Source organism: Hirundo rustica, chromosome 9 (assembly GCF_015227805.2).
Source record: "Hirundo rustica isolate bHirRus1 chromosome 9, bHirRus1.pri.v3, whole genome shotgun sequence".
Classification (NCBI taxonomy): Eukaryota; Metazoa; Chordata; class Aves; order Passeriformes; family Hirundinidae; genus Hirundo; species Hirundo rustica.
This window is the reverse complement of record NC_053458.1, coordinates 11,045,981-11,060,369: the sequence shown is the minus strand read 5'-3', so window position 1 is coordinate 11,060,369 and position 14,389 is coordinate 11,045,981. Positions and strand designations below refer to the sequence as shown.

The window sequence follows — 14,389 nt, the reverse complement described above, 5'->3', positions numbered from 1 at the left end:
GAAAGGCTGTAAAGCAGGGGATTCCCTAGTTATCTCCATCTGAGCATCATTGGAGTGTCATGGACAACTTGTTGCCAGGCCTGGTGAGGGCTGTGTGCTGTAACCACGCTCCTCTCGTGTCGTGCAGCTGGCAGACCTGGAGACTCTGAAGCAGTCCTCCCGCCTGGTTCACTACTGTGCCACCCCCTTGCTCTTTGACCCGGCCTTCCGGCAGCAAATCCAGACTGACCAGCTGGGCAAGGTAGAGGGGAAGGTGAGTGTCAGCAAGCACAGTGGGGTCGGGCTTTGTGCACAGGGACAAAGGGGCGGTTTTTCCCAAGACAGAGCTCCTCTGGCCTCACTCCTAAAATACAGGATGAATTTGAACGCTGTAAGATGGAGGCTGAGAAAATCCTTGGGTCTTCAAAGCTTTTCTCTTGCAGCCACACTATACCTGGAGAAGACTGGGTACTTTTCTACCCAGAGAAATCAGGGTTGAGTCTGGAGAAGTCATCAAGGGCATTGTCTGGTACTGATCTATTAAAGAAGCAAAACTTCCCTTATGCATTCAGCAGACCTGGTAAACCTTTCTTGGACCCAACAAATAGCTGAAACAATTGAAAGCAAACCAGCTGAATCCTGAGCAGGTTGCAACCTGACAGACTAAGCAGTGCAGATCCCATACCGGCTGTTCAGAGTCTGTATGTGTGTCAGAAAGGAGGAACAGGCTGTTGTAATTTATCAGAATGTCAAAAGGATTTTGACAGAGTCTTTAAGCAGAGGTTGCTACAGAAATTGAATGCTCACAGGTGAAAGGGAAAGTATCATCACAGAATGAAAACTTCACTTTGTTTTTGGAACAGAGCGAAATGGAAATTGGTTATTGGATTTGAAGAGCCTCGCAGCAGGGGTTTCAAGGTGGTGTATTGGGTTCTGTAACTCTATCTTGGGACGTATGAGATGCCAGGCTTTGCAGTGCTGGAGAGCTGTTCAGATTGGTCAGAACAGAAAAAGAATACAAGGAACTCAAGAGGCACCTGAGTAGCCTGTGAAATGAGAGCTTTTGTGGGAGCTGGGACCTGGTTCCCAGTAAAACAGCACAATGTGGAGAGAAATTTGAACCCTCTTGTACACTCACTGCAGAGCCTGTACAGAGCACACATTTCAGTGGTTCCTTCAATTTGTGAACAGCTGGGTACAGCAGACACTGGTTAGAATACAACAGAAAGGAGTGTTAGTATAATGAGTAATATTCTGATAAATTTCTAAAATACTAGTGTATTAATGTCTTCATCTGGCCGATAAGTGTGAGACCAAACATTTTGTGGCAAAGGCAGTGAACTGGAGAGACTTGGAGAAGGTCAGAGAGTAGCTGGGGAGATGCCAGGTAAAGAGACATCTTTTGTGCTTGGTGGAGCAGATAGGCAGAAAGCCAGATAGAAATACATAACAGAGCTGAAGGCTTAAAGTAGAGAGATCAAGAAAAGAAATCTTAGTCTCTCTCAGCACGAAGAAAAGGAGTATTCAAGACATCAAAAGGGGACCTGAAAGTGTTTAGAATGAAACACTGTTCCTTTTCAGTGCTACTGGACTGCTAGGAGATCCTGAGAAGTCAGCAGGATTCATAAGGGGATTGGACTCTTACCATGGCAATAGGGGCTGAAGCTCTGAGCTTTGCATGAACCAGTTGTGAGCCACTAACACTTTGTGGAAGCTGTTCTGGGGGAGGCAGATGTCAATGCTGCCATAGGCAGCAGGTTCCTGCAGGTTATTGCAGTGCTGTTAGTGCATGGCTGGGTAGATCCTGGATCTTGCATTTTGGCACATGTACTAGGACAGTGCTTGGACAACCAGATGTTAGTGCTCTCTGGCAGAGAGAGATCTACCTTTTGCTCAACTAGGGCACCTGGTGTCCTCTGCTGGGGCCAGTCACAGCAGTTCTCCTCAGGAACTTACTTTCTCTTGCAGAAGCGCCACCGCTCCAATGACTCCACAGCTTCGGGGAGGGACCGCAGCCACAGCTGTGACTCGGCAGAAGCTCTGCCCTGCAAGGTGAAGGAGGAGCCGTGGCTGCAGGAGATGTGCAACGCCTTCCTGCAGCAGTACATCCAGTACCTGCAGAGCATGGGCTTCATTCTGGTCCAGGTGCGGCCACCCTCACCCACCACTCGCAGGTCAGTGATGAGCTGGGAACCCTGGTGTTGGAGAAGAGCCAGCACACTGAGCTGGTGCCTGGTTTGACACAACAGGTCTTGGCTCCCTGCTCAAGGCTATGTCTGCTCTCATTTCCAGCAGCACAAGCCGGACCCGAGCTCTGGCAGCAATGGGAGTGGAGGGTAGAGGGTCCTTTTCCTACACAAAGCCAAAACCAGAGGGAAGTCCAAAGGTGAGTGCATTTCTGTTACAAGGGTGGAACTGGGATGGAAGTCAGGCTGTGGAGTGGGCCAGTTCTGGCTGGCTTTTGGAACTGTTTCAGGCAGAAGGGATATGAGAGGGCAGAGAAAGCATCGAAGACAGCCTGTCTAGACCATCACCGTCTTTGGGAGTTTGGGTGTGATGAGATCTCTTTGCCCTCCTGCATGTCTTCCTACAGGCCTCAGAGCCCTTTCCTGGCATTGGCTGGAACCAGGGCAAATACCAAAAGACTCGTAACAACTTGGAGGGGCTCAGAAGAGGAACAGAATGACCTAGGGCAAGGATAGGCTGCTTTTGGGTGAGATTCTGAAGGATTACCTGTGAGAGGATCTTCAGCATCTATGCTTAAGGGCAATTGTAGGGCAGAAGGATCTTTAGTTAGAGTGAGATGAATGTGAAAGTTAGAGAGGTTAGAGAAGATAAGCCTGGAATGGCTGTACTGTGAGACCAGGCTGAGGTTCCTCATGTATAAAGAAGCAGCAGCTAGGGAGGAACAAGTCAGAGCTCTACAATTTTGCAGCTAACCTGGAAAGGGATTGACCCTTTCCTGTCTTATACAACATCTAGAGACCATTAAATGAAAGTATTTGGTGCCAGTTTTGAAACTAAGGAGTGTGTTTCTTTGAGCAGCAGGTTTTGTGAACACATGAGTTTTGTGAACATGAGCTTTCAAGACAGAATAAGTAAGTACCTGGAAGAGGAATCCATTGGAGTCTCTAGCTAGGTAGAAACTACTCAGGGCTTGTGAAATCACCCAGGGATGATAGGAGCACATAGCATTTACCCACCCTTTTCTGACACTTTATTGGCGCCTGCCTTTGGCTGATGTTGGTGCAGGACTGTAAGAGAACACCTTGCAAATAAAATGAGAAGAGAGCAATCTGCTGAACAAGTTAAGAGGGAGCACATGAATTTGCTGGCAGCTAAACTCTGAATTGAGACAGGATTTCTCTGATAGCTGCTATATCAGGCAGGCACAATGGTCTGGGGACACCACAGCAGGGAGTGAGGTTCCATGGACACTTGTTCCTTGTCTCAGTGTTCCACACTTGTAGAGACACCCTGTCCTGAGCAAGCAGGAGGTGAAGGAATCAATGTGCCTGGTGTGTTCTCTCAAAGGCTGTTTATTAGGTTTCTTAGGATTCTTTTCACTGTCAGCTCTGCCAGATCTCCTCTCTTCTTTCCAGCGAGATTGCTCAGTTACTGAGGTCCCTCTATTTCCACCTCTGCCACAGAGCCTTGTGGCAGCTTCACAACCTTGTGTGCCAGAGAGCCTCTTCAGCTTTGTCCTTCTCTTCCCAGAGCACAAGCCCTGCTGTTGCCACCTACCATCTACAGAGAGCTCTTCCAGGTGGGATTGTGCTCATGGAGTTGGCCTTCCAGGTAAGGAAGAACAAGAAACAAAGTATGATCTCTGGGGGATCTTCAGGGACAGTCTTCAGAGGTGACAAAGGGAGTGATGAGGAGTGCAGCAGGGACACGTGATTCTTCATCTGTCCTACCCTGCTTCTTCCATGGCCCTGCAAGACTGGGATCAGCTGGAGATGATTCTGCAGGGCTCAGAGCAATAAGAGTTGCCTGGGGAAGGATAATGAAGAGCTCAGCACCAGTTAGGGTGCTGTGTGCTCAGCCACATGTTGGCTGGTGTGGCTTGGTTCAGACAAGAGGTGAGACAGAATGGGGGGTGAGAGTGTCTGGGCCCCAGCCCAAGCATGGAGCGTGGGGGCTGTGCTCCTTCCCAGGAGAGACCCAAGGCTGTGCTCTGCTCTGCTCACGTGCTCTCTCTCCTCCAGGGCTGTTATTTCTGTGTGAAGCAGTACGCACTGGAGTGCTCACGCATCCCCATGGGCCAGTCTGTGAACTCTCAGGTAATGGCTTTGCAGGCACAGCTGGTGCTCCTTAGGGTCAGGGGATGCTTTGTGGGAGGGAGTGGTCTCTGGAGCATAGTAGGCATTTCAGGCATAGCAAGTTCTGGAGAGCTCTGCTCCCTCCTCATGGAAAAGCAGTGCCTCCCAGAGCCTTCTGTAGCCACGTGCCCTCCATGGCGCTGCTCGAGCAGAGCTGGATTGCAGTAGAAGGGGGTGGGAGGTTTGGCAAGAGGATGACTCTTGTCCTAGCTTGGGGAGCAAGACGGAGCAGACTGGGGAGGAATAGGAGCAATTCTGGCAAAGATGCCTGCTTCAAGGAAAATCAGTGCATGGTTCTCTGCTTCCCTTGGAACAAGAAGGAAGTGGAATGGGAACAGGGTTCTGTGGACATGATTCCTGCCCTTTGCTAGAGGAGATTACTTTCTGCTCCAGAAAGGATCTTTATGCCTCTGTGCCTTGCCCTACAACACTCCAGGGCTGCCTGCTCCCTTCTCCTGTGTAGGGTCAGGGCGTCTCCTGCCTGTTGCCAAGGGCACTGGTGTCTGTGTAGAGGCTGGCCAGCCCCAGGCTGTCTGAGACAGGAGATATGCATGACCATTCTGCCCTTTCCAAGGGAGCTCTGTAGCAAGGCTGCATCTCAGATATGCCTGGAGTGTCTCTCCTAAGCTTAGAGCCTTCCAGGACCTTGTCTGCAGATTTGCTGAGCCTTTTTCTGGAAAGCTTGCACAGGCACAGGGCAGTGCACAGTGTGCATCTGCTCTGATCCTGGGGCAGCTGCCCTGGCTGTGGCATGCTGCCTTAGCGGGGCTTTGCAGGAGGGTGTGAGGTGCCTGGTAAGACTCCTGCCTTGACCCCCTGTCCCTCCACAGCTCTCTATGCTCTTCACGGAGGAGTGTGACAAGGTGCGGGACCTCATGCACGTGCACTCGTTCAGCTACGACTTCCACTTGCGCATAGTCCACCAGTATCTGCTGGGCTCCCACATGACTCTGCGCCAAGGCTACCATCTCACCAGCTTCCTGGAGGATTTCATCGCCCATCACCCTGACATCCCCAAATTTGGCCGTAATCACGTTTTCCAAGGTATGTAGGTCAATATTTGATCAGTCTGGGGTTGATCACCAGCACATAACCTGGTGAAAATCCTTTACAAATAAACCTGACCTTTGGAGTATTCAGGGAGATGACAGGGTGAGGGCAATGGGAGGGGCTGAGCATCAGGGAAAGTCTTTGTTGCCCTGTTGTGGAAGGGGCAGTTTGGTTGCTCTATCTCCTGGAGTAGATCTGAGGACACTGCTCTGCCCAGGTAAGAGGCACAGAGTGTCTCCTGTGATAGCAACGTCTTTTTCCACAAGGCACGCTGGCCCTGCCCACCAACATGATCACTGCACACCAGCTGTACAACTACATTGCTGACCATGCCAACACCTACCACATGAAACCCCTGCGCATGGCCCGACCGGCCACGGGCAGTGACAGCAAGAAGGGAACGCCGGGCACAGAGCAGAACGAATATGCACTGGTCTCTATTTGGAACAGGTGAGAGCATCTGCTACAAGTTCCTGGAGCTGCTGGAGATTGGTGGCAACCTGCCAGTCCTGGGGACACTGCCCCAAGGTGCCAGCAAAGCTGGCTGTTCTGTATAGTGCCAGGCAGCAGTTTCTGGCCAGTCCTTCTGAGATGGCCAGCAGGGGTGGTGTGTATGTGTGCAGGTGCATGTGATATTTGACATTTCCTGTGGCACTTCTGAGGAGTCCTGCTATGTGGAATTCCCCATGTCCAACAGTTCGTTGTGATCAGGAGCCCTGGGAGAACAAAGTGAGGCTTCCTTTCATACTGATGTGCTTTTTTATCCCAGCTCGGGCTCCTACAAGGACTCTGAAGGTCTGCGTCACCATGATGACTTTGATGTGTCCCTCCTGGTTTGTCACAGTGCAGCACCGTTTGAGGAGCAGAGTGAGGCAGAGAGACGCATGCTCCGGTGAGCACTGGGGGCCAGTGACAGCAGAGCCTCCTGGCTGGGGAGGAGGGCTCTGAGAGGGACTGGTTCCATGTGGAATAGCACACGCAGAGTTGTTGGTGTCTGGGGAGGATCACTGTGAGAACCTGGGCACCCTCTCTGGCAGGGACAGAGGGGCCTGTGGTTCATGTTCTGTGCAGCAGAGAGGGGGGCGCAGTCCTTCTCCGGGTCACAAGTGTCTCCTTGCGCCCAGGTTGCGTTTCTACGTCATCATGACAAGCCAGCGGGAGCTCTTTCCGCGGCTCACGGCCGACATGCGACGCTTCAAGAAGCTGCCGCGCTTGCAGCGGGAAGTGCTGGAGCCTGTGGTAGGACGGGCGGCCTGGGAGGCAGCGGAGCCGGAGCCGAGCCTGGGCCGGCAGCCATCGGCAGAGCGGGAGCTGTGGCAGGACGTGGAGGACAGCAGCGAGTTCTACGCGGGGGGCACGCAGGTCAAACTGGGGCCTGGCCTCTTCTACACCTCTCCGCTCTTCCCCTTGCTGGCCTCCGAGGTGGCCTCAGCCCAGAAGCAGCTCAGCAGCATGGTGCAGCTGGCCAAGTGTCACTGCCGCAGGGACAACCTCTGGAAGCGCCTCTTCCTTCTGGAGCCTCTGGCTTCTGACAAGCTGAAGCTGGGCAAGCTCTCGCTGGTGGAGCTGGAGGAGCTGCTCGATGCCGTGCATGGGAAATCCATTGCAGATGTCGACCCGCAGCTGGTGAGCAGCAGGGATGGGGGCACAGTGCACAGCAGCTGCTGTTCTGCTCTGGGGATGGAGTGGGGTGCCAGGTCTGCAGCATCAGGGGTCTGCAATGCACATCTCTTCCTGCTTGATGGGAAGGTTGAGGCAGGAATACAGCTCCTAGCTGGCAGGGGAAGGAGGAGACTGCATGGACCTGTGTATAGAGAGTGAACAGCCCTCAGTCAGCATCCTCAGTGGGCTGGGAGGGTTGCATCTGATTTGGGGTCTGAAGGCTGCTGTAGCATTATTAAGGCTGCTGGTGCCATGGCTAGAGGGAGACTGAAGATCAGGCCTTTTCTATGCCTTCAGGAATGCTTCCTCACCATGACAGTCTCCTGGTACCAGAGCCTCATCAAGGTGCTGTTGAGCCGCTTTCCCCAGAGCTGTCGGCACTTCCACAATGCTGAAACTGGCACGCAGTATCTGGTAACACACAGCCCATTGCCCACCTGCAGCCTCTGTCCCTGTGTCCTGGGTTCTGTACTGGCTCCTTTCTAACGTGCTCTGTGACTCTCCTTACAGGTTGTGCTCAACCAGAAGTTCACAGATTGCTTTGTCCTTGTGTTTCTTGATTCTCATTCAGGAAAAACGGTGAGTCCTTGGGAACAGAACAACAGCTATGTTGGCTCAGGCCAGGAATCTTTCTAGATTGATCCAGCTGTGGCCAAGGGCAGGTGTGCATGAGAACATGACCAGGTCAAGAAGCTTGTAATGCTTCTCCTAAATACTATCCCAGCATCTGAAAATCTGTAGCTTAGGCCCATCCTGAGCTAGAAGTGGCCTTCACATTTATTTAGTAGCCCTCCACAGCTTTATTTCCTTTAGTTAATTTCTGGCATCCATGATTTCCCCTCATTTGCAGCTCCATGAGGCAGTTGCAGTCTAGGTGAAGAACTTCCTTGGCTTATTTTTGAAGCTCTTACTGTTCTTTCCATGTGATGCCCCTTTGCTCTTGTATTAGAAAACAGTGAGCACTAGATCCTCTTTTCCCTCACAGGATTGTTTTTGGATAATTTTCTCAGTTGTCTCTATATCCAGGCTAAGCAGTCCTTCTGTATTCAGTCCAAAGTCAGATCACACTGGGTCTGGCTAGGAGGGGTCACCAGTGCTCTGGGCTGCTCCTACGTGGGCAGAAAGGAAGGGGACCTGCACTGCCAGGGTCCCAGTAAACCTGCACTGAACTTGAGGGCAAAAATACTTTGCTTTCAGCTGTGCTCCCAGGCAGGGTACAGGATGGGTTGCAGGGAATGCAGCTCCATATGAGAGCAGGGGATCTACAAGAGGCTTCAGTCCACAATAATGCTTCTGCAGAGACTGCAGAGTAACTGATGCTGTATAAAATAAATCACGCTCCATCTGAAAAGCACATAGGGGAGACAGAAGAGGTGGTGCTTGCTGGGAGGCTGCTCAGTGCCTCCTGCCACTTGATGGTCATAGTGTCATTGATATGATAAATCCATCCCCTCTCCCAGTGACTCATTTTGTAAAAGAAATCCTTTGTTTTCATAACATTGTATACTGTGCTTAGCATTCATCCCATTCTTGTGGCCTCTCAAAACTCAGGTTTTTTGGGGGTGGTTTTTTGGGTTGTGGTTTTTTTTTTGTTTTTTTTTGTTTTTTTTTTTTTGGTTTTTGGTTTTGTGGGTTTTTTTTTGTTTGGTGGGTTGTTTTTTTCCCATTATCTCAGTCTTCTTTTGTATTAGTGCCTCAAATTTTATCAGCATATTCCTCATCTTTGTACCAGAATTGTTAAAGTACTAGGCGATGTGATTCCCAAAGCCTATTCTGAAGGAACTCTATCTGTAACCTCTCTCCATTTCCTCTTTCAGCACTGCCATGTTCTCACCTTATAATTTTTGAGTTAATTCCTATCTTTTCAGCTTGCCCAAATTTCCCATGTGACACCACATCAAATCCTTCCTGAATTTCAGATAAGATGTATTATGATTCTTTTGTCTAGAAATATTACCTTTTCAAAGAGAATTTTAGCATTAGCACATCACTTTGGTACCACTGAGCTGTATTTCCCTCATGGTCCTGTCTCCCCCAGTCTGCTCTGAAGCCTTGCATGCTGCTGGAGTTGGGCTCACAAATCACTTCCTTTCCCCCCTTAAATGATGATGGTACATTTGCTGTTTTGTATTTACACAGCTCTTCTCGTGGCTTTACCAGTTTGTTAGGGAACCTGTCTACTGTATGTGCTGATTTCAACTCTGGAGAACATCCTGTCCCTGTGTCTTGCCTCCATGATGCTGATCTGAGTGCACTGAGTCACTCATATTTTTGTTCTGCTTCAGCTCCTGCAACTTCTGCCTGCTCCCTACGCCCCTCTGCCTTTGCCCTGCCTTTCAGTACAGTCACTAGTCAGAGTGGAGCAGGCAGCATTTATTTTTAGGATTGCAGTTATTACATTTAATCTTCTCCCCTTCCCCATTTGTTGCACTCCTACTCTTTCCCTTAGAAGAAATTTCCCTCTAATTTCCCTGGAAGCTCCTGTTACTGTGGAGGCAGTAGGATTCCCCCCCTCTCCTCTGGTTGCTGCCAGGATTGGCATAACTACAGATGCATGAAAGCTGGGAGAGAGTGGGCAAGTCCTTGCACCAAATTTCCAGCAGAAAAGCTGGGAGGAAGCTCAAACATGCTCTGTCACAGGAAGAGGCACTAGCTTAGTGCCATTGGCATTTTGGGACTTCTCCCAGTATTTGCCTAACACTGCCAAAAAAGTGTCCACACACCTGGGCTAGGGACTGCACAGTGCTTGTCTGCATCCTGTCCCCTGACCCTCTCCTCTCTCTTGGCAGAGCCTCACCGTGGTTTTCCGGGAGCCGTTCCCAGTGCAGCCCCAGAACAGCGAGAGTCCTCTGCCTCAGCTTGTGTCCACGTACCATCACCTGGAGTCAGTTATCAACACCGCCTGCTTCAACCTGTGGACGGGCCTGCTCTAGAACTGGCACCCACGTCCTGGAGCACTGCGTATTCCCACCTTGGCACGGCCGTGCCATTGGTGACCATGGGCAAGAACAGGTCTCGGGGGGACCTGTGCCTGGGCACTGCAGGCAGCGCTGCCAGTGGCACACACGGCTGGGAGGAGCCTGGGGACGTGCACCTCATCACTGGCTGACTGGTGTGACCCTCGTGTGCTGTTTTCAGTGGGTTTGATACTGAATGGCCTTGAACCAAACTGCAAGGGCAGGAACTTGGCTGCTGCAGCCTGGCTGAAGCATAACTCTAAGGGACATGGTTTTGGCATCAACAGGTGAGTTCTGCCTGCTGGGAAGGCAGTGAGGAGAGCATGCACAGCATCATCTTCTGCCCAGGGCAGCACTGTACAGTCCTCTGGCTTTAGGAGAAAAGACTCCTGACTGCAGTGAGGCCTGACTGACAGTGAGGACAACTGCTTCTGGCCTTCTGCTTTCCCTGGGAGAGCATGAATGGGACAGGGAGGGTGAGCTGGATCACAGGAATGTTTCCTGAAGGTGTACATTTGGAGCCATTGGTCTATCTGTGAAATAAACTGAACCAGATCCCTGCCCAGTCACTGTAGGCTGTGGAAAGCTTCCTGTAGAGGATGCAGAGCAGCTCTGGCTATGGGGCTGGCTGGGTTTGCTCTGGAATCCAGAGCAGTAGCAGCAGGGCAGTCAGCCTTGAGTGTCCATGCACAGGCACCTCCCACCGTTACCTTGGATCAGACAGCCTGGGCCGGGACTGCTTGCTTCACTTGCAGCCCTGCTGCAGAGTCAGAGCTGGGCACTGGCAACAGCCAGTTGAGAACTTCAGTACCTGGACATCCAGAGTGTTCTTTCCACAACTTCAGGCACCAGCTAGAATGCTCACCTTATTGGGGGGACTGGAAACCTCTCCCTGGACACCCCTGCAGCCTGAACATGAAAGCTGTCACCTACAGTGGTGCCTGAGCCATCACTAAATCAAACATGCTGCAGGTGGTACTTGTGTAGATGAGGTTACAGCTTGGGCTAGCCCAGAAGAGCCTGGGGAAGGGAAATGACATAGATCCTCCTAACCTCATTCTAGGAAATCATCCCACCCACCACACTCCCCTAGCCCTAGAGAAGATATGTGCTCCTCTGTTAAGCCACTGCTTTGTCTTTTATTCTCATAGTTTTCTAGTTTTACTTGGCTGCCTTGCTGGTCCCACCATGGTGCAGCCCCCGGCTTTCCCAATACGATCGCAGCCAGCCCAGACCTTCCAGGGTGTCTCCTGCAGTGACAGACAAAGTCTCCTGCTGCAGCTGGAGAAGCTGGAGCAGCTTCTGTTCAGGACAGAGCCCTCATCCCCAGGTAGGGATGACACCCACCATCTGTGCCGCCCAGGACCTGCCTGTCTTTGCACAGTACCCAGCAGGCTGCTCTGTGCTGGGACCTGCCCGGCTACTCACCCTTGGGAGCATACTCGCACCCCACGTAGCCACTGTAGCCCAGGGACTCCAGGAGCTCGAAGATGTAGGGGAAGTTCAACTCCCCAGGGCTATCGGGCTCGTGCCGCCCCGGTACCTGTGCAATCTGGATATGACCTAGGGAGGGGACAGGAGAGGCCATGCCCAAGGCAGCCCTGCCTGCAGCCTTCTGTGGCCATGAGACAAGGTGACCCAAGAGCAGCCCCACACCCCCAGCCAGCTACAGCAGAGCCTGGAGTAGGAGGGACCCCTCTCAAAGCCACTCCTGCCCAATGGAGTTGGTCTGGGCGCAGGGTGTTACCGATGAGTGGGAAGTACATCTCCAGGTTCCGTGACAAATTGCCATCCATGATCTGGCAGTGAAAAAGGTCCTGGGGCGAGAGAGCAAAAGGGAGAATGCAGCTGTTCAGCAGCGAGCAGTTAGGGACAGCTGTGCTATGGTCCCTGTCCAATGTCCCCAGGAGGGGATAACAAGCCCATAGCCACCAGAACTCCTTTGTGGACCTGTGCAAGTTTCCCTCATGGAGAGCTTCAATGCTGACTCACCAGCTGCAGCTTCAGGTTGGGCCGTCCCACTTTCTCCAGGATGGCAGCAGCTAAGGGGGCAAGAAATGAGAAACCATTGCCCCCAGGGTGGAAGCTTTGCAGAGAAGCCGCAGGACCCCTTTGTCAACTGTGCTCCCTCAGCATCTCCCTCCTGGTGAGGCAACTTTTTGCCTTGCACACGTTGGAGATCCTTCTCCTCCTCTGAAGGAGACTCTTGGTCTGTGGCTTACCTTGGTGTGGGGTGTTCAGATAGTAGCGAGGATCAGTGATGCGGTTGTTAATAGGCTCCAACAATCCAATCATGTCCTCCTGTAACACACTAATGTCACCCTGCAGAGCACCCTGTCATATCTGCAGCAGGAGTCATAACTTTCCCATGCCAGGCTGCTGGGCTATTCCCCATCTTGGGTATCCTAAGAACTGCACACACAAAGCAGGAGCCATTCCCCACTTACCTGAGACAGGAGGTCAGCAGTGTATCTGAGATTCTCAATGAAGGTGGTTTCCATCTCACCTGCCACTGCAGCCCGGTCTGTGCCCAGGGGAACCCGCCCAGCCATCACATGAATCCTACAGGCACAGAGAGATAACCACAGGCAGCAACTGCAAGCAGCTGCCCTGATCTAATACACCTTCCTCTGCTGATGGAAAGGGGGGCAGGCTGGCAGAGCAGACACAGAAGGGGGCAAGAAGAGCCATCTCTCCTGCAGGAGGCACAAGAACAGCCAGCAAGCTACCAGCCAGGACACAAATATGCACCATCCCACCGCAGTACACAGAGGGATGGCTTTGAGCCTTTTGCCTGACAAATCACAGACCTTGCTTCTTCCCTCTTTGGTTAACTGCCTTCAGCTCTTTCACCCTGACTCTGGAGCTTTCTTGGGCTCTTGCTCCTTGGGGGGCCCCAAACCAGCATGCTGGGCCACTGGTGTGCTGCATCTGCCAGGGGCCTGCCCCATGCATGGTGTCACTGCTTGCTGGCTGTGAGCAGGGAGGGGCCAGTGCCCCGTGCTGGACTGCCCTGCCATGAAGAGCTCGAACACCAGGCCTTCTTCAGCCATCACTGGGGGAAGGTGAACAGAAGAAACAAAAACCTTTGCAATGTGCCTTTACCAGTGTGAAAAGGGTGCTGAGCAGCCTCTGGCCCACCTACCCCATGCCCTTCACAGGGCTTTGGACCGAGTTGCAAAAGGAAAGAACGGTGCAAAGTAAGTGGAATAAAAGGGCCCTGTTGGTTTTCTGAAGGGAGCTGTGCCAGGCTAATTGCATCTTTTATGGTGTCTCTGCTGTGCTGGAGTGAGCATGGCCTCAAGAAAAGCAACTGTTGTGGTGTTCTGGTGGAAAAGATTGGTGCAGCTGGGGAGGAAACAGGGATTATCCTGGGGGACTGTGGTGTGGAGGTGGGAACAAGAGCCACTGCTGCGAAGGGCAGGGTCAGACTCGTGCCTGGCAGCTCTGGGTCCGCTCCCAGCGAGCACGCTGAGGCCGCGACCACGCAGAGCGGGGTCTGCCCCGAGCCGGCTCCGTCCAGACGAAGCAGAAGCCGAGCAGGAGCTGCTGCCCGGGAGAGGCTCCGTGACCCGGCAGCGGGAGGCAAAGCGGGGAAAAGGGCAGGCTCCGCTCGGGCGCAGCGCTGGAGCAGGAGGGCAGTAGGGGAAGCTCCCCCGGCAGCCGCGGGGCCGGGGGCGCGGCCGGAGCGGGGGTCCCGCTTCGCACCTACCTGGGGCAGCCCACAGCCCTGGCGTAGTGCACGGCCGCCTCCAGGCCCTGCCGGAAGGCTGCCTGCCGCCCGGGCACGGCCGCCAGCCCCAGCTCGCCCGCCTCCTGGTCCCCTGGGAGAGAGCGGCGGTGTCGGCGCAGGGTCCTCGCTATCCCACGTCCATGGGGAGCAGCGGGACGCGGCCGTACCGGGGGGGGTGTTGAGGAGCGCGATCCGCACCCTCGCCCGCTCCGCCGCGGCCCGCAGCTCCTGAGCCGGGCAGCCCGCCGGCCAAGCCGCCTCCACCGCTCCGAACCCGGCGGCCGCGGCCGCTTCCAGCCGCGCCGGCAGCGCCGGGAGCTCCGGGAAGAGCCATGAGAGGTTGGCGGAAAAGCGCAGCGCCATGGCGGGCGGGGCCGGCCTGGGCGGTGCTCCCGCGGCCGCTCCGGGCACCGCGTCCCGCCTGAGCGGCCCCGGCCCGGCCCGGAGCGCGGCGAGCCCCCAGCGGCGGGGGCAGTGCCCGGCTCAGCGCCGCGGATGGGCGGCGCGCTGAGGGCTCCGGGACGTGCCCGCGGCCGAGGGTGAGCGGCCCCGCGGGCACAGGCGGCCCCGTGCCGCCTGTGACACGCGTGGGGCTCCCGGCTGCGCCGGAGGCTCTGCGGGACAGGGCCGTGCTGGCGCCCGTGGCACCGCGCGGCTGGAATCCGCTCTGGGAAAGGGAGTTTCGC

General features: G+C 53.9%; 2 protein-coding genes across 7 annotated transcripts in view; one reads left to right on the top strand and one right to left on the bottom strand.

The window, feature by feature from the left end:
• Positions 1-11,406, top strand: part of SZT2 (SZT2 subunit of KICSTOR complex) — a 54,901-nt gene extending 43,495 nt beyond the window's left edge. For 4 of the 6 annotated variants that reach the window (XM_040073222.2, XM_040073223.2, XM_040073221.2 and 1 more), the window contains 12 exons: positions 128-253; positions 1,948-2,153; positions 2,272-2,365; positions 3,697-3,777; positions 4,188-4,262; positions 5,132-5,345; positions 5,618-5,801; positions 6,121-6,243; positions 6,476-6,977; positions 7,311-7,427; positions 7,524-7,592; positions 9,803-11,406. In XM_040073222.2, the coding sequence (XP_039929156.1) occupies positions 128-253; positions 1,948-2,153; positions 2,272-2,365; positions 3,697-3,777; positions 4,188-4,262; positions 5,132-5,345; positions 5,618-5,801; positions 6,121-6,243; positions 6,476-6,977; positions 7,311-7,427; positions 7,524-7,592; positions 9,803-9,946 (1,935 nt within the window). In that variant the 3' untranslated portion in view covers positions 9,947-11,406. The remainder of the gene's footprint in view (positions 1-127; positions 254-1,947; positions 2,154-2,271; positions 2,366-3,696; positions 3,778-4,187; positions 4,263-5,131; positions 5,346-5,617; positions 5,802-6,120; positions 6,244-6,475; positions 6,978-7,310; positions 7,428-7,523; positions 7,593-9,802) is intronic. The other 2 variants (XM_058421803.1, XM_058421802.1) reach the window with 1 other exon arrangement.
• HYI (hydroxypyruvate isomerase (putative)) lies at positions 11,090-14,066 on the bottom strand. The gene is made up of 8 exons (XM_040073226.1): positions 13,871-14,066; positions 13,683-13,794; positions 12,418-12,532; positions 12,193-12,271; positions 11,963-12,012; positions 11,718-11,787; positions 11,399-11,533; positions 11,090-11,220 (listed from the first exon to the last, which is right to left on the bottom strand). Exons 1-8 carry the CDS (start codon positions 14,064-14,066, stop codon positions 11,132-11,134), a joined length of 846 nt encoding a protein of 281 aa, XP_039929160.1. The 3' UTR covers positions 11,090-11,131.
• Between the last annotated feature and the right edge of the window lie 323 nt (positions 14,067-14,389).

What these genes read in the sequence shown, in the direction of transcription:
- HYI (XM_040073226.1), bottom strand. Translation starts at nt 14,066, where the DNA reads ATGGCGCTGCGCTTTTCCGCCAACCTCTCATGGCTCTTCCCGGAGCTC. An exon ending in GCTCCTCAACACCCCCCCCG is followed by an intron (nt 13,795 to 13,870) that starts GTACGGCCGCGT and finishes GCTCTCTCCCAG; the next exon opens with GGGACCAGGAGGCGGGCGAG. An exon ending in CTGCTGACCTCCTGTCTCAG is followed by an intron (nt 12,272 to 12,417) that starts GTAAGTGGGGAA and finishes AGTGTGTTACAG; the next exon opens with GAGGACATGATTGGATTGTT.